At 45.2% G+C, this 21,940-nt stretch overlaps 1 protein-coding gene and 1 pseudogene across 2 annotated transcripts in view; both read right to left on the reverse strand.

The window, feature by feature from the left end:
• Nucleotides 1-21,940, reverse strand: part of Mau2 (Mau2 sister chromatid cohesion factor) — a 700,592-nt gene that overhangs the window by 609,206 nt on the left and 69,446 nt on the right. For both annotated transcript variants that reach the window (XM_068367342.1, XM_068367343.1), the window contains exon 2: nt 2,880-3,059. In XM_068367342.1, coding sequence (XP_068223443.1) covers nt 2,880-3,059 — 180 coding nt within the window. The remainder of the gene's footprint in view (nt 1-2,879; nt 3,060-21,940) is intronic.
• On the reverse strand, nt 21,350-21,468 carry LOC137635036 (5S ribosomal RNA; annotated as a pseudogene).

Raw genomic sequence — 21,940 nt, forward strand, 5'->3', positions numbered from 1 at the left:
ACACACTCGACCTGGAAGCTAGTCTAGCTGGAGGGAAAGGAAAAGCCGACTTGCCTAGATATTTCTTGGACTACATCCAGTCTCCCAACAATCTTAAAGCTCTCTTAGATGACCTTGAAAGAAACATCTTTGTAAAATAGGAGCTTGAGTTGCTGTCCCCAAGGTGAACTCTGAAGGGGGGGAGCGTGGAGCAACAGGAACAAAGCGACTAAGAAATTCCTCCGTAAAAACTTTCATTATTTTCTTAAGGTCTAAAGAATGCTGTGCAGTCTTAGGCTCTTCTTCTATAGATAAGTCTTCCAAAGGTTCAGCTGCGGAAAGGGGATCATCAATATCTTCTTCCGACAAGACTTCAGCTAGAATAAAGACGTCTTTGCGCGCCTGTGCACAAACTAGACGTTGGGCGCCATGTGCGCCAGCTTGACATCCAGCATCAACTTGCCGTTTGGTGTCATGATCAACTTGAAGTTCGACGTCACGTCTAACTTGATATGACTGATGCTCGACGTCACGTTTAACTTGACATTCAGCTTCACATTTAACTTGACGTTCGGCGTCACGTTTAACTTGACGTTCGGAGTCATGTTCGACGCCAGTCGCGATTATATTCTTTATTGACCAAAGCGTCATCTGAAGATGAGGTAAACTTAACCTCACCTTTCCCATGGTGAGGGCGAGCGTTTCGTGAAACGTCAACAGAAACGCTCGAGGGGACGTCTGCTCATGCGGTTACGCCTCTCGTTCCCTTCCGCCGATCGACATTCCTTCTCCAAGGGGTTGGGGAGCTTGAAAGAGGTCTTAGGCTAGGTGAACGACAGATACGAGCAGACGCACCCTCCATAGCACTGAACACATTCCCCGCACTTTTGGCACTAACACTGGCACTTTTAAGCATATTCACGTCGGACATAAGTTGGTTCCTGTAAGTAGTAAGAGACTCAACCCTAACACCAAGGGCTTGAATAGCACTTATCATATCCTTAAACGAAGGCTCATCAGTAACAGTAGGAGGTTCATGAACTACCACTACAGGAGAAGGAATAGGTTCAGGGACACGGGGAGAGGAAAATTCTCTAGATCGAGAAGAACTTCGTCTGACTCTATCTCTCTCTAACTTACGAGTGTACCGATCGAAATCCAGCCACTCACTCTCAGATAACAACACACATTCATCACATCGATCCCCTAATTGACAATTCTTACCTCTACATTTAGTACAGATAGAGTGGGGAACAATAGAGGCCTTAGGAAGGCGGGTTTTACAGCCTTTCACACACTTTCTATTAACTGGGGAAGGGTCAGCCATTTTGGAGAATTCCAGAGAGAGATCAACAAGCAAAGGTCAAAATAATTCAAATCAAAAGAGGTTCAAGAGAATCCGTAAGTAAATCCAATCAAGCGAAAGCCAATTAACCAAAAAAAAGTACTTCACCAAAGATACTGCAAAAATCGAAGGTTATAACTAGCGAATGTTCCAATGATGTCGCCAGCAATGGTGGCAGAGAAGATCTGAGGACTCCTGGAATGGTTCCAGTTACCTGGCAAGTGGTGGTGCTAGTAGTACACCTAGCTACCAAATCTGCGATTGCCGCGAGTTTTGAATTTCTGCCGTGAAGTCAGAGACGTAAGCTATAAATATATATCCAACGGCTAAGTCAGATGTATAAAATGAGGGATTACCCATGACTCTCCAAGGAGACAAGTATCAATTTATATAATTCAAGGAGATATACTATCTCCCTTAGAATCGAAAAAACGATTCACAAGGGTAAATGGGGAAATGTCTGAAAGTATACTACATCGCCTAGGTTAGGTAACCTAGACAAGACGAGATCTCGGTTACCTAAATCACCGAAAACATATACGATCGACAAAGGAAGAGGAAAATTATGCATACCATAAATATCTTTACAAGTATAATTATGCCTAAATAGCTTTCATAATTTATTAATGCTATTTCAACCGGGAAAGTCATTCTACTAACTAAATAACACATGGCTAGTGAACGACAGCGCCCATGGCGCCTCCGGTAACAGGCCTAGGTCATAAGCACAATAAATTACTCTAATTTCACTGTGAAACAGGAGCTAAAATAATATACATTGTAAAGAATCAATACTCAACTTTCCAGAGGCGAAAGAAGCTGGAGATTGCATTATAATCCTCGCAGAATCGATCAAAAAGGTTAGATCAACAGGGAACACCACCGTGCGAATTCGCTATAAAATCAGGAATGAACGCCATCTTGGATATGATGCCATCTTGATACTCAATAGTAGTATAGAAAATAGGGTAACCTTGATAACGGGTCCCCTTCCAAAATTGCCACTATTCCCCCTCGAGGCGAAAACGCTATTAGGGGTGAAATCACTATGTGTCGTACCAAGATATACGTCCCCTGATTTATGCGATATCCTTAAGAGAACTTTATGGATATTCGCGCCAGGAGTTAGAATTCTAGAGACCGAAAGGTAAATTCTCTGGGAATATCACCGTAGTTCATATATCCCTTGGAAGCTACTATTAGGAACCTATCCTTCCATCATGACGACATGGCTTGAGCCCAAAAATAATAATAATCATGATAATAAAAGTAAAAATAATAATAATAACAATACTGTATGAGCATAATTCAGAACCACTGGGGTGGTAGGAAAGACATTATGAGGAGGATAAGGAGGTTTGACTGTACAGTACCTACTAATACCTCAATGGCCATTCCGGCTTCTCAGAAAGTCACACTGTACTGTATTTCAATGAAAGGACTCTGGTTTGTATCCATGTAGAAACCAATACTAAGCAAAATTACAAAAGAAATTGTTATATATATTACATACTCTACATATTTATGTATTAATTCATCAAGGTTATGAACTTACTGCTGTCTGGAATATTAGGCGGCAATGCCAAAATACACTTTGTCTGGAAAGTTCTGTAGCCCGCATTAATACGACCTTGGCATTATTGGATCCACCAGTTTGTTCATATAATTTTGCGAGTTCACTTGCAGCTTCAAATCTTACATCATCAAAGCCAGCTATGTTCATTGAAAGGTTCCACTGTAAGATACAACAAATTAATAACAGCTGAAAATAATGTATAAAATTTAACAATCCTTTAAAAGTAAATCATCATAGTTCAACACATAAAATGCCTACACCTTAAAAATGTAGGTACTGTACTGTAAAAGTATTTTGCAAAGCAAATTTACTGTCAAATAATTCTAAATTGCCTTTGTTTCCATACTAACAAACCTTCCATTATTTATTTGGATATTCTTTTGGCAAAGCTGGAAGGTAGCCATTAGACTTAAAATGCGAGGTGGCAACCCTGCCTAAACGTTTGAGCGGGTAGGCTGGGGGTGGCCGGGGGTTACTCAGCCACCTCTACATATACTCTAACAGCAGTGAGGTATGTCACTTTTTCTTTTGGCTCGGTAGAGATCGGACGTTTTCTCTCTCTCCCCAACTGTCATTGGACTTTTATTTGCTTTCTCTTTTTCAGGTGTACGTGTTCTCCTACGATCACCTTCATGCAAACTTGTCCAGGGAGCGAGGGTGCCGCGTGCAGTACTTTCATGTCTTTGTTGGAGACCAACACGCACTCTCTGTGCCTTTCGTGCTGAGGGCATTGCTGCGAGCAGGGTTCGCCCTGCGCAGAGTGTAGGGGGTGGCCTGCCTATAATGTGAGAAATTTGGATGGCGTAGGAAGAGGAAGGGCAAGCGCGATCTTTCTCCCTCAGGGTCAAGAAAAGCGCTGTCTTCGTCGTCCCGCAACCCCCAAATCTCTTTCTAAAGCTCCTCGCTCACGCTCTTCCGAAGGGCGATTGAGTGGGAACGCAGACTGACTAACTCCTTGGCAACCCCAGGGTACTGGGGGAGTTGTTGCTTCCCCTAGAGGAGCACCTTCACCTCCAGTCGCCAGGGAGCCATTTTCCCTTTCAGATCTTATGCAGGTGTGGCCTACCCTAGGGAATTCAGGACCCCCTTCGAAGAAGAAGCTGCTGCGCCTTCTTCAGCGTGGTGCTAGTAAGGACCCTTCTCCAGAGCCGTTGACTTCTCACGTTTTGGAAGTGTGCGAAGTCCATTTTGAGACTTCTTGAGGTTTACCACAATCCCCAGATCTTAGCTAAACCTTAGAAGCTTGTCTCAGTGGCGAAGAAGGACCACCTACGAGTCTGCCAGAATCAGCCAGTCGTCCAAGTATCTTAGGAGACAGATGCTGACTCTGTGAGCCCAAGATGACACTCGGGTGAACACTCTCGTGAAGACCCGAGGTGCTGTGGAAAGACCGAAACATAGCACTTTGAACTGGTAATGCTTCTAGTCTAACCTGAATCTTAGATACTTCCTGGAAGACGGATGAATTGGGATCTGGAAGTAGGCATCGTTCAGATCTAAAGTACACGTGAAGTCCTGCAGTCTTATTGCTTATCTGACCCTGCTAGCCGTCTCCATTCTGAACATGGTGTGTTCGACAAACCTGTTCAGAGCTAAGAGGTCAATGACCAGTCTACAGCCTCCAGACGCCTTTTTTACAAGAAAGAGTAAGCTGTAAAAGCCTGGGGACCCGTTCGGCACCTCTTGGAAAGCCCCGTTCTCCAACATGGTCTGAACTTCTGCCCAAAGGGCTAATTCCTATGCAGACACATTTGCATAGTTCGATGGAAGAGGCACTTGAGTCAGTGGAGGGAGAGAGTGAGTGAACGGGACGCGATACCCTAAACGAATCACCTCGATTGTCCAGGGCTCAGCCCCATGATGAAGCCACCTCTGCCAGCCACTCTGCAGCATCCCCCCACAGGTGGTGGTATGGGAGGATTGCCCATCTTAGTGGGATCAGCCTCGGCTGGATCCCCTCTTCCCTTTGCCTCCATGAAAGGACTTTTTACCACGAAAGGCCTGTTTAGACACATTTTGATCCTGTTGCTTTGGGTCTCTAGCCCTTTTTGTCTACAGTTTAAGAGCTGGTTTCCTCTGTGGCTGAGAAGTGTAAGGCCTGGCTGTTAAGATCTGGATGAGGGAGTCCTGGCTGGATTTCCTCCACTTCTCTGCCACCCACATGACATCCTTGGGATTAAGGAGAGAGCTACATTCGAAAGGAGCATTCCTGAGTCACGCCACATTGACCTGAGGGAGTTGTCTATAGAATCTCCCTATGATGGTACATTGAATTATGGTTTGTGTGGAAAAAAAAAAAAAAGCTTGATGGTTTGTGTGTTACGCATGTCACTTTATAAACTGTCATATCAATTCATTGTAAATTGTAATATTTTTGTTGACCCTCAAGTGGTCCCCCCCAAAAATGACTTAATGTTATTGTTTCTTTTAACAGGTAATGACAGCAATATCCTACACGCAGTAGGGAGTCAAGTATAAGTACGATAGAATAGCTGTTACAAGATTTGGGATACGGGAGTAATTTTTCATAATCCTGCACCTGTTTACGTCGCTGGTCAGAATATAACTGGCTTTTTCCAAGTAATATGTATAAACCTTAATCTGCTTGAGAGTAGCAGTGTCTTGAACACAATGTCAGTTCATGTGTTGGGATTTCTTGTAAGGTGGTGAAGACTGTCAAAAGCAGGTTTACTTAGATAATTTATCTGACTTGATGGAATATGGAGAACCTGTTAAAGATAGCAGGTGAGAGTGATTTGAATTCCCCTCTGTTTTTGAGTGATATAGATATATCAAGTAGTTGAGTAGATAGTCAGAGATTTTTGTCAAGACTCTGTTCACTTTCTGTGTGGATCTTGAACTGCAATGTGGTGGGGTTCTCCATTAAGCTTGATGATTTCTTGTGCCACCAGCTGGGAACCGTGACAATCAATAATTGTAGCTGCCGGGATTGGCTGCTGAAAACATTTTGTGCCCGGACGTTTATTGTAGCGGTAGTGTTTCTTGGTGAGATAGTTGGACCACCCAGGCAACAGCAACATACACACTGGCATTCATTGATGTACTATAACATGTAGATGTTTGTAGCATAGCTTTAAAAAGTTACTAAACTATATTTGATAGGCTATTTAGCCATCCCTTCTGGGTGTAACACTGAGGATTGTAAGCTCTGTTTTTTATTGAAATATTTTTGTCTCCCTATTGTAAAGGCTAGATTGTAGAGACAGGTCAGATGTGTAACCTTGTCTTATAATCCCTTTGATCATAATGGAAGCAACCATTCAAATTACATTTGAATTTAGCCTAGATATGTATACTGATTCCTAAGAAGTTCTGTGTGGAGATATTTGTCTCCTTCTGGTTTTGTAGACCTATACTGTATCACCCTGGCATTTATTTTTTCCTCTAAACTGTTTAAATAAAGTTTTTTTTTTCTTTCTTTTTTAATAACAGCGTTTCATTCCATAACACAATTCTCCCCATCTCAGCCACTAATTTTGTGAGGGTTTTTTTCCCTTAGTATTATTGTTTTTTTCCCTTCTCTTTTTCTTTTTTTTGTTTCCTCTCCTAATGTTTATAGTGCTTAAATAACATGAAATATAACTGCGGCTATTTAAACAAGTAACAAGTGAGAGGGCTTACCTCTGGATAATATTAAGCAACTACAGTTCTAGTTGGGTCCCCTTGCCCAGTATAAAATCAAGGGGTGGTGCCCAGTGCCCAGTTCTTTTGACCTGTTACCCAAATTTTTGGGTATTCCCCCGTTTAACCTTTTTGTGTAGTAAACGTTGGAGAGTGGTCATCATTCGGACCCTAGGCAGTCTGCATGCTACATCTGGCCACAGTCTGCAAATCACTACAATGGTATCCCTCCTCTTCAAGATAGTGTTGGCCCAGATGGGAGAGGAACTTGATAGCCCGATTACCAGACAAAAAGAAAGTCTCCCTAGACTTCCTGGTAGACTCCCGAGACCAGTTGTCCTAGAGAACCCAACCAAAAGTCAAGCCAAGAAGTAGCCTGCATGGTGTACTTAGCGACTTTCTCCTGGTTGAGTATCTCAGAGGCCGAAAACGAGACAAGCAGTCCTGTAAGCTTCTCGAATAGCATGCCCCTCGAGGGTGCCTCTATGGAGTGGTCGAAAGGCAGTGAAGGGAGAGACTCCCCGAGGATTTCATAATACCTCCTCTGAACAACATACAGAGGAGGGAGGAGCTTGGAGGATGTACTGGCGCAGAGGGGAGAAAGATGAACCAGTCGCCTGGGAGACCGCCTTCTGTTTAGCACTCCTCAACCCTTTTGCCCAGAGCAGAGCTGCACTGGCCTTCAGGGATCTCCGAGTGCCAAAAAACTGGTCCAAGACCATTTCCTTACCATCAAAAGGAGCTGTCAATGGATCTGGCAGCCCATTGATGGAGCAAATTTAGGATAACACATGACAGAAGGCATCTTCAGACTTCTGTTCATAGTTCGTTAGCCAAAGGCTAGCGGCGTCCTCGAGATCGCTTTGCTCTTCCACTTCCTAGCTCTCACCCATAGGAGCCTGGAGTGGGCCCAAGTCCTCGTCAGGATAAGCCAGAGACAGGGCTACTTCTGTGGACTTGATCGCTTTCCTTTGCCTCTCAGGAGGAAGTAGGGTAAGTACGGCCGAGGATTTAAGATCGTAAATAAATCCTTAGGCTCCCTGCGCTGAGGCATAAGTTCCTACACCAGCATGGGCCTTACAGGCTTAGCTGTCCCGCGGGACGGATGGGGATCCGCAACAGGAGGAACCACGTCACAACGGGTCGGAGGGCGTGCCTCCTTAGGTACTATCTCAACCGGAGAGGGACAAAATGAGTCCCTGTAGGAAATTGCCCTGTCCTCCTTTGGGGGAGAAGAACGCATCCTCTTCCCTTTCGGTTTGGCCTGTGGGATCTTGAACTGCAGGGGGCTGCCCTGTAGTTCTGGAGCATTCTCTTCCAGTGCCCTCTTACAAGGAGAGATGGGCTTCTCCTTGCAAGGGGGAACCGCTGGGGCAGAACCCTCAGAACTCCTAGGGTTGGATGGAGGAGAGGCACTAAGGATGAGAGGTGGCAACAAAGGAATCCTGGGAGGGCCTCCCATGGACTGGGAACGGGGGGGTGACCCCCATCACAGCTTGCCGCATCACATTAAACAATGCTCGCAGCCATGGGGGGGTCGCAGGCTCCCAATGAGCTAGAGGGAGGTCCTTAGGATGGCATGGATCCCTGGGCTTTGAAAACTCTACAGAAATCTTTGCCCTATTACCAGTAGGCAACTTACCTGTAAGCAGGACTGGCATAGGCCTCCCCTTGGGGAGAGGGTCTGGGCGCTGTCGAGCAGACGATGACTATCTCTGGGTTAGCAAGAGCCCACGAGACTGGAGAGGTTGGTGGGAATCTCTCCTAGCAGGTGCTTTACCCTGGGGAGGGAAACCTTCTACAGCCAGAAACAGCGAGGGAATCTCATCTGGGGATGAAGAAACCACAGGGGGAGGCGAGTTCCATGAGAGAGGAAAACCATGAGAACTCTCTGCCGTATAATGCTACCACATCACACGACATTGCTCAGTCCCGAGACGATGCCACGTCGCGCGACACTGGTCTGCCGCATGATGCAGCAAGTGACCGAACTGGAGCAATACAGTACGAAGAAACCCAGGGGGAGGAGCTACCATGGAGCGTGACTCCCGGTCGTGTGACCCATGGGGATCACAGTGGCGAGAACCTGTAGGAACTGCGTCACAGAATCCTGAAGAAGGATGGAAACCCTAAGGAAACAAGCTGTGTACCCGAAGGGTATGTACAACTAGGACCCGAAGGTCCCACGGAGCTGTGAGAACCCGAAAGCTCAGCGTAACGCCAGTCACGAGAGCCCAAAGGGTCATGTGACGAGTCTGAAAACTCTCTGTCATAAGAGACATAAGACTCAACATGACGAGGATCATGAGAGCCAACAGGCTTAGCATAACCAGAAAGATTTACGCGACAGGAAGCCAAAATTTTCGTGCTACAAGAACCCAAAGATTCAGCGTAGCATACGGAATGAGAGGCCACAGACTCAGCGTAACCAAGGTCGCGAGACCTCAAGTGGTCAACGCAACAGGAAAATTAAGTTTCCTTGCCACGAGTGCCCAAGGGCTCAGCATAACCAGGGAAGCGTGGCCCCAGGGGGTCAACACAACGGAAAACTGAAGTTTCCCTGTCACGAGAGTCCGAAGGCTCAAGAATACCAGGGTTGCGTGATTCTAAGGGAACTGCGCAACGGAAGACCGAAACTTCCCTGTCACAAGAACCCGAAGGTTCAACATGACGGATGGCACAAGACCCCGAAGGCTCAGCGTAACCACCGTTGCGAGAGCCCGAGGGCTAAATGCAACTGACACCCGAGGGTTCCAAGTCACGAGAACCCGAAGGTTCAACGCAACGGAGGCCCGAAGGTCTCGCAGAGCCACAAGAGCCCAAAGGCTCAACATGATGAGAACCCGAAGGCTTGTGCTCACGCCAGCCTGAAGGGTGACCACCACGAGACCCCAAATGGTTAATGTGAGCAGAACCCACAGGTCCAAAAAGAGTATGCTCTGCCACCGCCCCTGGTGGATCAGCAACATCCTCAGCGTCGGACACAGACTCGAGGTGTGACTGACGATCTGCAGTGCCTTCGCCCACAGAAGGAGGATCAACCTCCACGGAGGAAGGGAAAGAACGCCTTCTCTTCGCTCCTAATTGAAGGAGTTCGAAAAGAACATCCTTCGAAAGGAAACCATCAAAGCACAGTGATGGCCGAAAAGACAAATGTCAGAAAATGAGCACGCACTCCCTGGGGGAAGGGACGGAGCTGACTAGCTAGGAGAGTCAATGCTGTCTCCTAACCCACAGGGTTGACCTGGAGCAACCAGGCCTGCAGTACTACTCGGCCGCTTCCCGGAAGAGTCCGACGAAGGAGCAGCTTCGGAATGAGGTTTGGGGGGGAGGGGGTGAACAAGAAGCCATGATTTCTTCGGCTTCGAGGAAGACCCCAAAGTCGAAAAATCACACTTCGCCTTCTTCTCCTTCTGGCGCATGAACCTTTCCCAGTGGGAGGCAGACCACTCCCGACACTGATCACAGGTATCGTCCCTAGAACACCAATGGCCTCGGCAAGCCAGACACAGCAGGTGAGAGTCCATGTCAATGGACGACATAAAGCTACCATATGCGCTGCCCTTGGGATCTTCAGTTGCACACACAATCTGCAAAAGGAAAAAGAAAAAGTTAATCATGGCAAGTCAAAAGCGGGAGAGAGCGACAGTATGTCCGCCAAAAAGCAAAGTGGTTACTCAGCCGAGAGTTGTGACTGAGCGGGGTAGCTGGTCTACCCCACCCCAACCTGCTAACTAGCAGATGGGGTAGTTATCCCTCACTAAAATTATCTTGACGTCTTTCAGCTACGCCGAAAGTAATATCCCTATAAATAGCAGAGGGTTTGTATTTGCTCTAAAACAATTGTATTTTCCCTAACTATATTTTTTTTCACCTCGTTCAATCATCATCAGCTAACTAATTACCTTCCTGGAGCAGATAACATCAATGTATGAACAATAGCTCGTACAAAAGCCTCTATGCATAAAGCTTTTCAAGAAAACTGAAAGTAAGTAAAGAAATAGATAAAAACACGATCCCGATGTGGGATCAATACTAATGCTAGGCAAACGCATTACTACTGTACTAAAGAGGAGTTGCATTCCAATGTTTCTTTACTCTGGGAAGGGCAGGGCTTCACATAAGCACAACTGAATTCTTGTTTTCTTTAAGATAGAGTCAAACGCACAATCATAATCGTGCATTCTCAAAAAAAGAAAAATATTACAAATCTAAAGCAATTTGTATTTTCCCATAACAACTAAATTCTGAATCCCCGGGTCAGGTAGTGCCATAGCCTCTGTACCATGGTCTTCCACTGTCTTGGGTTAGAGTTCTCTTGCTTGAGGGTACACTCGGGCACACTATCTCGTTTCTCTTCCTTTTGTTTTGTTAAGTTTTCATAGTTTATATAGGAAATATTCATTTAAATATCATTGTTCTTAAAATATATTATTTTCCCTTGTTTCCTTTCCTCACTAGGCTATTTTCCCTGTTGGGGCCCCTGGGCTTATAGCATCTTGCTTTTCCAACTAGGGTTGTAGCTTAGCAAGTAATAATAATAATAATAATAAAATAATAATCTGAAAATTTTGGGGAATCTTTTACAAGCAAACCCGGGATTTTTAGTGTAATCTTACGAGAGAGAGAGAGAGAGAGATTAGCAGGAAAAAGTCCAATCCTTTTATAACCTTCTCTCTTGCCTTGCCACAGACTCAGGCTCTAGGAAAAATTTGTTTCCATAAACCCTCTCTTAAAATGTGAATGCCAAATACCTTACGCATAACTGCATACATTTAGCTATCGAAAAACTTACCCTTGAGCACTTAGGTTTAGAGTGCTGTCAGAGCCCAAGCAGTGAAATAAACCACTCATTCTAAATTCTTAACTGTCTCACGCATGTCAGGGTCCTGGTAAGACACTCACTAGGTCAAAGAGCATTCATGAGAGAGCAAGAGCTCGGATGAGCCAAACAACCACCTTGAGCATTGAGCAACACTGCGATCACCATTATTGTTATTATTACTGTATTATTATTATTATTACTTGCTAAGCTACAACCCTAGTTGGAAAAGCAGAATGCTATAAGCCCAGGGGCTCCAACAGGGAAAATAGCTCATTGAGGAAAGGAAAAAGGAAAAATAAATATTTTAAGAAGAGCAACAAGATTAAAATAATTATCTCCTATATAAACTATAAAAACTTTAACAAAATAAGAGGACGAGAAATAAGATGGAATAGTGTGCCCGAGTGTACCCTCAAGCAAGAGAACTCTAACCCAAGACAGTGGAAGACCATGGTACAGAGGCTATGGCACTACCCTAGATTAGAGAACAATGGTTTGATTTTGGAGTGTCCTTCTCCTAGAAGAGCTGCTTACAATAGCTAAAGTCTCTTCTACCCTTACAAAGAGGAAAGTGGCCACTGAACCATTACAGTGCGATAACCCCTTGGGTGAAGAAGAACGATGAGAATTCGAACCACAAGCACACACAGGACCAGGATCTACCACAAGTACTTGTGTAATCCTGGCTCATACACTCTACCCCAACAAGTCAAGCAAGCTCAAAAGAGCATGAGCAGTCACAGCTATGTGATCCATGTTTGCTTTGAGCATGGATCATGCTGCGATCTTGAATCCTGTTGCGAGCCTGGATCATGATGCATTGAGAGATAGCTTGTTTCAAGCAAACCTCTCAGGTGAAAGGATAGCATTCACTTTCGGCGTCGCAATCCAACCTCACAAGGTGTTGAGATGTTTGCTTCAAGCAAAATACTGAGGTGAAAGGATAGCTTTCCCCTTTGGTACTGAAATCCAGGTGCTCTGAGCCTGAATCAGGCAAGGCATTGAGAGATCGCTTGCTTCAAACAAAACTCTCAGGCAAAAGAAAGCTTTCAAATTTGGTAGCATCAGCCACCGAGAGGGATGCCAAGATATCCTAGGAGGTTCGAAGAGCTATAGCACCCCTGCGGTTTGTTTCTGAGTCACCTTGGTAGATAAGCTACCAGGTTAGGACAGCAGTTCGTGGTAGGTATTGATTGCATCCACTGAAAAAACCCAAAGGGTCTGCAAGCTCAGAGGGAGGAAAAGGTAAACATATATCTTCAGAGAGGTCGCTTAAAAAGCAAACCTAAATCCCTAAATGCGATTTGATCACTGACCAAGTCAGGGGTTCAAATCGCAAAGCAATCACTTCTAATAAGAGAGGCTGAAAACATTAAATCAACAGCAATTGCTAGGATGTATGTTATTCACGTGTGTCCGCCGACGGATCGGGGTACACAAACATTAACAGATTTCCTCATAAAAGTTCTCTGATCTTAAGACTTCAGGGTATTTGTTTACAAGACCACGCTCTCCATATATGACAAATTATGCAAAGCTATTGTTTTTTCTATTATTTGTTCATAATTTAAAATAATTTGCCACATGGGAAACAAGTTAAGATTATAAAAAACTATAATTTTATAACAAAAAAATAGCCTGGTTTCCTCACTAAACGACCTGGAACTGACATCGTCAACATAGTCAACCAAACAGAAGTTTGTAATGCCAGTATACATTTGATATAGCCTATATTCAAAATATATACTGTATTAAAAATTAAGTAATTACTCAAAAGTGCCCATAAAATATACAATCCACAAATAGTAACACTTTTGAGTAATTACTCCATTTTTAATTTAGTATAGATTTCGAATTTAGGCTATATCAAATGTACGCTGGCATCACGAACTTCTGTTTGGTTGACCATGTCAGTTCTAGGTCGTTTAGTGAGGAAACCAGGTTAGTATTTTTATAATTCTATGGTTTTTTATAATCAACTTGTTTCCCATAATGTGAATTGTTTTAAATTATGAAAAAGTAATGGATGAAAACATGATATTTTCAATTCAAAATAAATTTTTGAATATACTTACCCGGTGGATATATTTGTAGCTTACGTCTCTGACGGTCGACAGATTGAAAAAACTCGCGAGCGATCGCCGTGACGGTTGCTGGGTGTGACCACTGGCGTTGACTGCCGGCCAGGTACTGCATATATTTCCCCAGGAATTCAGTTCTTCTCAGTCCGTAGGGTCTCTATCGGGGAGGAAGGGGGGCCTTTAATTATATATATCCACCGGGTAAGTATATTCAAAAATTTATTTTAAATTGAAAATATCATTTTTAAATATTTAACTTAGCCGGTGGATATATATGTAGCTGATTCACACCCTTGGTGGAGGGTAGAGACCAGTATTAAAACAATAAAGGAATATAAGCTCAAGAGTTTTTGACAATTATCCAAAAAACAAACTTAAGTATATGTACCTGATAAGGAAGCTGACTCTGATGATTACTCTGCCTCATTAGTCCGCTATCCTTATGAAGCTCAGCTTTCCACTCAGAGTGCTGAAAGACTTCTAGGAGCTGTTAGATTTAGGGTGAACACCCCTATAACAGGACCTCATCAATACCCTTGATCTGGGCGCTCTCAAGAAACAAGTTTGACCACCCGCCAAATCAAAAGATTGCGGAAGACTTCTTAGTCTCCACGTACAACCCAAAAAATTAAAAGTTTCAAGAGAAGAAAAAGGATATTGGGATTGAGGGAATGTAGTGGTAGAACCTTCACCCACTACTGCACTCGCTGCTACGAATGGTCCCAACATGTAGCAGTCCTCATAAAGAGTCTGGACATTTTTTGAATAATGTGAAGCGAACACAGATTTACTCCTCCAAAAGGTTGCGTCGATAATGCTTCTAAGGGATCTATTTTGTTTGAACGCTACTGAAGTTGCCACCGCTCTAACTTCATTATCACTTAGATGAGAGTGAGCCTCTCTAATTAAAAGTCTAATAAAATATGACAACGCATTTTACGACATCGGTAAGGTCTTTTTAACCGAACACCATAAAGCCTCTGAATTGCCTCGCAGCGTTTTGGTTCTAATTAAATAAAATTTAAGAGCTCTTACAGGGCACAGGACTCTTTCAATTTCGTTCCCAACAATTTCAGATAGACTGGGAAGTTCAAACGACTTAGGCCATGGACGAGATGGCCGTTCTCTTTTGGCTAAAAAACCAAGTTGAAGCGAGCATACTGCTTTATTAGAGCAGAAGCCGATATTTTTGCTGAAGGCATATACTTCACTAACTCTTTTGCGGTAGCCAAGCTCACTAAAAAGAGAGTTTTGAGTGTAAGATCTTTGAGTGATGTTGAATTCAACGGCTCAAACCTTTCAGACATAAGGAACTTAAGGACCACGTCCAAATTCCAAGCAGGAGTAGTGACCTGACGCTCCTTGGAAGTCTCAAAAGACTTGAGAAGGTCTTGAAGATCTTTATTATTAGACAGATCTAAATTTCTATGTCTAAAAACTGAAGCTAAAATGCTTCTGTAGCCTTTAATAGTTGAGGCAGAAAGGATGTGATCATTTCTAAGATAAAGTAGAAAGTCTGCAATCTGTGCTACAGTGGTATTGGAAGAGGAAAAAGAGGAGGACTTACACCAGTCTCTAAATACCTCCCATTTGGATTGGTAGATCCTGATGGTAGAGGACCTAGCTCTTGCGATCGCTCTAGCTGCCTCCTTCGAAAACCCACGAGCTCTAGAGAGTCTTTCGATAGAATGAAGGCAGTTAGACGAAGCGTGGGGAGACTTTGATGAAATCTCTTTACAAGAGGCTGACGCAGGAGATCCATCCGTAACGGTAAACTTCTTGGAATGTCCACCAGCCAAAGAACCACCTCTGTGAACCATTTTCTCGATGGCAAGAGGGAAGCAACCAACGTCAACCTGGTCCCTTCATGAGAAGCAAACTTCTGAAGAACCTTGTTTAGGATCTTGAATGGTGGGAAGGCATAAATGTCTAGGTGAGACCAGTCCAGCAGGAAAGCGTCTATGTGGGCTGCCTCTGGATCTGGAACTGGAGAGCAGTAAGTTGGGAGCCTCTTTGTCAGTGAGGTCGCAAATAGATCTATGGTGGGTTGACCCCTTGTCATCCATAGCTTCTCGCACACAGTCTTGTGCAACGTCCACTTCATGGAGATGACTTGTCCTCTTCTGCTGAGGCAGTCCGCTAAGACATTCATTTCTCCTTGCACGAATCTCGTCAAAAGAGAGATGTTTCTTGCCTTTGACCAAATGAGGAGGTCCCTTGCGGTGACAAAAAGGGAGTGAGAGCGAGTCCCTCCTTGTTTTGAGATATACGCTAAGGCCGTGGTATTGTCTGCATTCACCTCTACCACTTGTTCTGAACCAGACTCTCGAAACTCTTTAAAGCTAGATGGACCGCCAGAAGTTCCTTGCAGTTTATATGGAGTTTCTTCTGATCCGTGGACCAAAGACCCGAGCATTCCAGATTGTCCAGTGGCGTTCCCCAACCCAAATCCGATGCATCTAAATACAACACATGGTTTGGGTTCTTGATCGCAAGAGAAAGACCTCCTCGAAGTCTGACGTTGCTGTCCCACCAAGTCAGACATGTCTTGACTGAGTTGGAGATTGGGAAAGAGATAATCTCTAAGCCCTTCTCCTTGTTCCAATGGTTTTAGGTGAAATTGGAGAGGGCAAAGGTTGAGTCTCCCCAAAGAGATAAACTGCTCCAGCGATGAAAGAGTTCCCACGAGGCTCGTTCAAAGTCTTACTGAGCAACTGTTTTTCTCTTGCAAGTGACAGACTTTTAACAGAGCTTGTTCCATTCTTGTGGGAGACGAAAAAGCCCGAAAAATTTGACACTGTATCTCCATCCCCAAATAAAGAATAGTCTGGGATGGAGTAAGTTACGACTTCTCTACGTTCACTATGAGACCTAGCTCCTTGGTTAGGTCTAAAGTCCATTTGAGGTTCTCCAGACAGCGATTTAATGACGACGCCCTGATTAGCCAGGCGTCAAAATAAAGGGAGGCTCTGATCCCTTAAAAATGTAGAAAGCTTGCTACATTTCGCATGAGCCTTGTAAAAACAAGAGGAGCAGGACTGAGGCCGAAGCACAGTGCTCGGAAATGGTACACTACTTTCCCGTCCACAAACCTCAGATATTGTTGAAAGTTTGGATGAATCGCAATGTGGAAGTATGCATCTTGAAGGTCGAGAGAGACCATCCAGTCGCCTTCCCTTACTGCTGCCAATACAGATTTGGTAGTCTCCATCGTGAACTTTGTCTTGACAATGAACACATTGAGTGCACTTACATCTTAAGTACTCCTGCAGTGAACGTGGCTGCCAGTTCATTGGAACCATCCCTTATGGCCTTGTTCATGCATGAAATAATTTGTACAGTAATATCATTGTCCGCTGGAGAGACCTTCTTACTTAGGGCTCCCAGGGACCAATCCAAAAAAATTAAATACTTCAAACGCTCGAAAAAACTCCTTTCAGGAGATGGTCTAGCTCTGAAGAAGACCATAAAATCTTGGAGCGTCTCATGGCTAGACGACGAGGAGAGTCCACTAGGCTTGAGAAGTCTCCCTGGGCAGAGGCAGGTACTCCCAAGCCGAGAACTTCTCCTGTGTCATACCAGACGCTCGTGCGAGAAGCTAATTTAGAAGGAGGAAAAGCAAAAGCAGACTTTCCTACACTTCTCCTGGATTCCAACCAGTCTCCCAGTAAGCGCATGGCTCTCTTGGAAGAACGAGAGAGAACTGACTTCGTATATGTAGGAGTCGAAGAAAGTCATGCCAAGAGTAAACTCAGACGGTGGAGAACGTGGAGCAGCCGTTACAAAATGAGTAGGAAAAATTTCCCTAAAGATATTCATATTTTTTTTTTCTTTTTTTTTAAATTAAGGGATTGTTGGACAACCCTAGGTTCCTCCTCTTCTGAATGAATCCCCAAAGGTACATTAGTTGAAAGGGGGTCATCAACTTCTTCTTCAGAAGGCACATCATCTTATATATCTAAAGGCTTGCGAGAAGGAGATTTATATTCAGAATGATGTGAAGGTAAAGCCTGACAGGCTACATCAACTTGTATATGAACAGAAGTTATAGTTGGAGGGTCGATGTCACGTGTAACTGCAGAGAATGTTGTTCTACTACACGTCGTGACTGAAGTGACTGACGTTCAACGTCACGTAGTAACAGCGGTGACTGCTGTTCGATGCTGTAGCGTGACTTCGGTGACTGACGCTCAACGTCACGTTGTGTCTGCGGTGTCTGCCGCTCAACGTCACGTCGTGTCTGCGGTGTCTGCAGCTCAACGTCACGTTGTGACTGCGGTGGCTGACGTTCAAAGTCTCGGCGGAACTGCAGTGACTGCTGATCAAAGTTATGACTCGACTTAACTGACTGTCGATCAAAGTTACATTGAGATTTATGCTCTGCATCTCGTTTAACAGCAAAGCTGACACTAGGGATAACGTCAGCGTGACGTAACAAATCTCGTTTAGAAGGTTGAAGACCTGAATCATCTATTCCAGAACCGTGACGTACAACAAGCAAAGGATCCTTTTGCACAGGAACAGGATCGTAAGCTTTCATTAAAGAAGAAAGCTTTAACTGCATATCTTGCAAAACACTTAACTTCGGATCAACCGCACTCGGAATAGATCGTGACGTCGGTAACGTCTGTACATGAACGTCATCGCTATGAACGGGACTCTCATGATGACTACAGCTAGGACGTTGATCTTGTTCTGAAGGAACTAAATTACGTTTCAACGGTCTCGAAACCTTATGCCAAGATTTTTTAAGAAACGCGTCATCGGAAGACGAGGAGAACTTAGTCTCTCCTGTCTTATGGTAAGGACGTGCTTGAGGAGCAACGTCTGATACCTTTGAGGGAACGTCTGTTCGTTGGTTAAAGCCTCTCGTTCCCTTAGGTCCTACGACATTCCTTCTCCCAGGGGTAGGGGAGCCTGAAAGAAGTCTCGGACTAGGCAAGCGACACGCACGAACAGACGAACCCTCTGCAACACTGAACATATTTTTCGCACTTTCTTCACTGACACTCGCATTTTTTAATAATTTCACATTAGACAGGAATAAAGCTGATTTCTATCTGAAGCAAGCAATTCTCCCTCAAATCAAAAGGTTAGAATTGCGAAACTTGTCGTATAATGTAAGCTCATTACTGTAGTAAATAATGTATCACACATGCAAAAATTAATAAACATATACATATATATATAGAATAAAATGGAAATATATAAAGTTAAAAAGATCAGTGACTTGGGAGGAGACTAAAAAACTAGATCGCTAAGGACTACGTTTTCAATCTCTCACTGTACAGTGCCTTGGGATGAGAACAAAAACTAGAATGTGAAGGACTACGTTTTATCCTCTCTCTCTCTCTATCTCTCCCTGTACAGAGACTTGGGACGAGAGTAAAAATCTGAATCGAGAAGAACAACGTTACTCACTCCCAAACTCCCTGTATAGAGACTTGAACGAGAATAAAGAAATGGATCGTTCTCTCTCTCTCTCTCTCTCTCTCTTGTCACTCACAAGAGAATGGCTCACTCACTCTTCGTCAATAAAATGTTATTTGACTAAAGGAAAATACTAAAAGGACTAAGAAATTGAAAATTAACATGTTCCTTTTAAATGACAAATTCGAAGATAATTTGTATTTTTCCTAACCATACAAACCTTAGCTATTTACATTGGGTTTACCTTTTAGCGTAGCTGAAATGGCGAGCCATTAGAATTTAACGAGGGTGTATTACCCCCGGGCTAGTTAGCAGGGGGGTAGGGGAGTGGTAGCTAGCTACCCCTCCCCCCCTCACACACCGGTGAATGCTTCACTTTCACTTAGAGGTAGGACTTGTCTTGGGGGACAGGGCTGACGGGCAAATATATGTAAATAGCTAAGGTTTGTATGGTTAGGAAAAATACAAATTATCTTCGAATGTCATTTGTTCCGTAACCGAAATACAAACCACGCTATTTACATTGGGTGACTTACCCCTTAGGAAGGGTGGAAAGTCCCCAGCCATACTGGCTTTGGCTTTACCCGGGGACTCAAAATCCGAGTGAGTCGCACTCGAGAAAAGGATTCAGGTCGAGATGAATATCCTTGAGTCCGAGAGGAAGAGGTATACTGGTGACTCTCCCCCGTCTCCTTCTTGTGCTCCCAACCTGGCTGCACGTGAGGACAAACTGCAGCTGTTCCCAAAGATAACCCCTCGATTCCTTTGCTGGCAAGAAGAAGGTTTTGGGTCATCAGATACAGAATGGTGACTCGAAATCTTGAACCGGGTCCCCAAGATTCTGAGTCTAGCCAACAACTCAGGAGCGAACCTGAATGTTGCCTTCCCCCATTCCTTAGAAAGGGCGGAGTCGTACAAGACCAAGAAGATTGCTTACACACTGGCCGCGGCCAGAGTGAGCAGGAGACCCAAGACGGAATACGATCAGAGGCCTGACGTAAAGGGTCTTGAGAAGATCTCTTAAGGGACTAAAAAGTCCGAGCCGTGCTCCATGTTGGAGGTCTCACTCCGACTAGGGCAGGGACGTTCGCAGCTTCGCATGAGCGAGGAAAGGTCCAGCGGGAAGGAAAAAGTTATTCCTTTCAGCCTGAAGGTCAGGGAAAGGCTAAGCGACAGGCTTCATTGCCGAGAGCGGAAAGGAGTTTCCTCCCGCCGAAAAGCAATAAGTTCGTTATTGTTGGAGAAGAGGCTTCAAGGGAAGAGGTATATCTCCCACGACACCAACCACAAAAGACTCTCCACTTCGCCTGGAAGACCCCTGCGGATGACTATCGCAGATGACGCGACCTCCCCCCAGCGACTGTAGCGGGTTGTCTCTTCTTGAGGAGGAGGCGTAGTGTCTCCAGGCATGAAGCCGAAGCGAAACCCCCGGCTCGTGAAAGATGTTGCAGTGTGGTTGTTTGAGTAGCCTGTGCCGTGGGAGAAGCTCTCCCGGGAGTTCCGTCAGGGGAAGCAGAGGGTCCGGAAATCGTTCTGCGTATAGTCCCAGTGGAGCTCTCAGGGCCATTGAAAGGTTGACAGACAACCTGGTCTTGTTGAGACCCATTCTCAACAGACAACAAAGGAGGGAAGACGCAGGCGTCGATGTTGTTCCACCATCACCGGAATGCATCTTGCCAAAGAGTCTCGGGGTCTGAGACTGGGGGGAAGAACAGCGGAAGCTTGAGGTTCCAAGCTGTCGCGATTAGGTCCCCCAGGCCAGGACTTGCTGGTTACTCAAGGCCAAAGACCCCCAGGTACACTCTTTCTACGAGGCTCTGCTCAGATAGTCGGAGAGAACATTCTTCTGCCCAGAATGAGCGAGCCGATGGTGGTATTGAGAGGATCTCAAATCATCTCAGTATCTCTACTGCAAGATGCGAAGGTATGAAAATGCGTCCCTTGCTGGTTAGAACACGCCAGTACCATGAAGTCGTCGCGCACGGAGCGACTCGGCAGGAGCTGTAGGATCTGTAGAGGGGCCAGACTACGGCCCCTAAGCCTGCCTGAATGATGGAGAGGTATCCTTCAGGTCCCGACCATAGGCCTGGACCGGAACATGCCCCCCCCCCCCCCCGCCCCCTTTTCTTTGACGAGTCCGAGAACCGCATCAAAAATGTGGGGAAAGGACGAGAATATCCACTCCCATCAAGAGGTTCCATAGGTCAACACCCATTGCAGGTCTAATCGTTCCGCTGGTCCCATAGGGGCCAGAAAGTCCGGTTAATAGTTGCTTTGAAACAACCGGAACTTAGACCGCCCCACAGGGAACTTATCCTGAGGCGACCATTCGGAACTTTAGACGGGTCAATGAGGAAAAGAGACCTAGGAAACGTTCCAAGGTAGGGCTGAAAGCTCTGCCTGACTGAAAACAGGTACTGCGACTCTCATCAGCCTTTCCACAGTCAACTGAAGGGAAGGCTCGGAGGAGGCGGCAACAGAATCTGGCGTCCCCAGGCGGTCACCCATCCAAGTACCGACCAGACCCGACGTTGCTTAACCTCGCTGGACGGACGAGAAGCGGGGTTTCCAACGTGGTAAGGCCATTGACTCAATATCATGGCTAGATACTCCAGATGTTGAGGCCGAAGAAGAGAAGGCTCCTAGCAATTTACCATGAACCCACACTCATTTTAAGGATCCGGAAGCTTGTCCCGGCGTTGAAGAAGGTCGAACCCGAGCCTACCGGAGTTGACCAGACCTCCAAAAGGCGAAGGAGGCGGAAGCTTGCTCCTGAGCGGCCATGAGAAAAGCAGGGAGAGTTCTCTGGGGAAAAACCTGCGATGCCACAGCGGGATCGCCACACTGCATCTTAAGCAGGAATACCTGTAGTCTAGGCTGAATTCCAAGAGCTTCCTGGAAGATGGATGGAATGGAAACTGAAAATACCCGTCCTTCCGATCCAGGGCCTAAGGAGTCCTGTCGCCTCGTTACCAGTCTGATTGATTCTGCTGTTCCACGCTGGACGAAGTTTGTTCGACAAACTTGATCAGAGCTGAGAGGTCGACTACGGAATTCCCGTC

Source organism: Palaemon carinicauda, chromosome 45, assembly GCF_036898095.1.
Source record: "Palaemon carinicauda isolate YSFRI2023 chromosome 45, ASM3689809v2, whole genome shotgun sequence".
Lineage (NCBI taxonomy): Eukaryota > Metazoa > Arthropoda > Malacostraca > Decapoda > Palaemonidae > Palaemon > Palaemon carinicauda.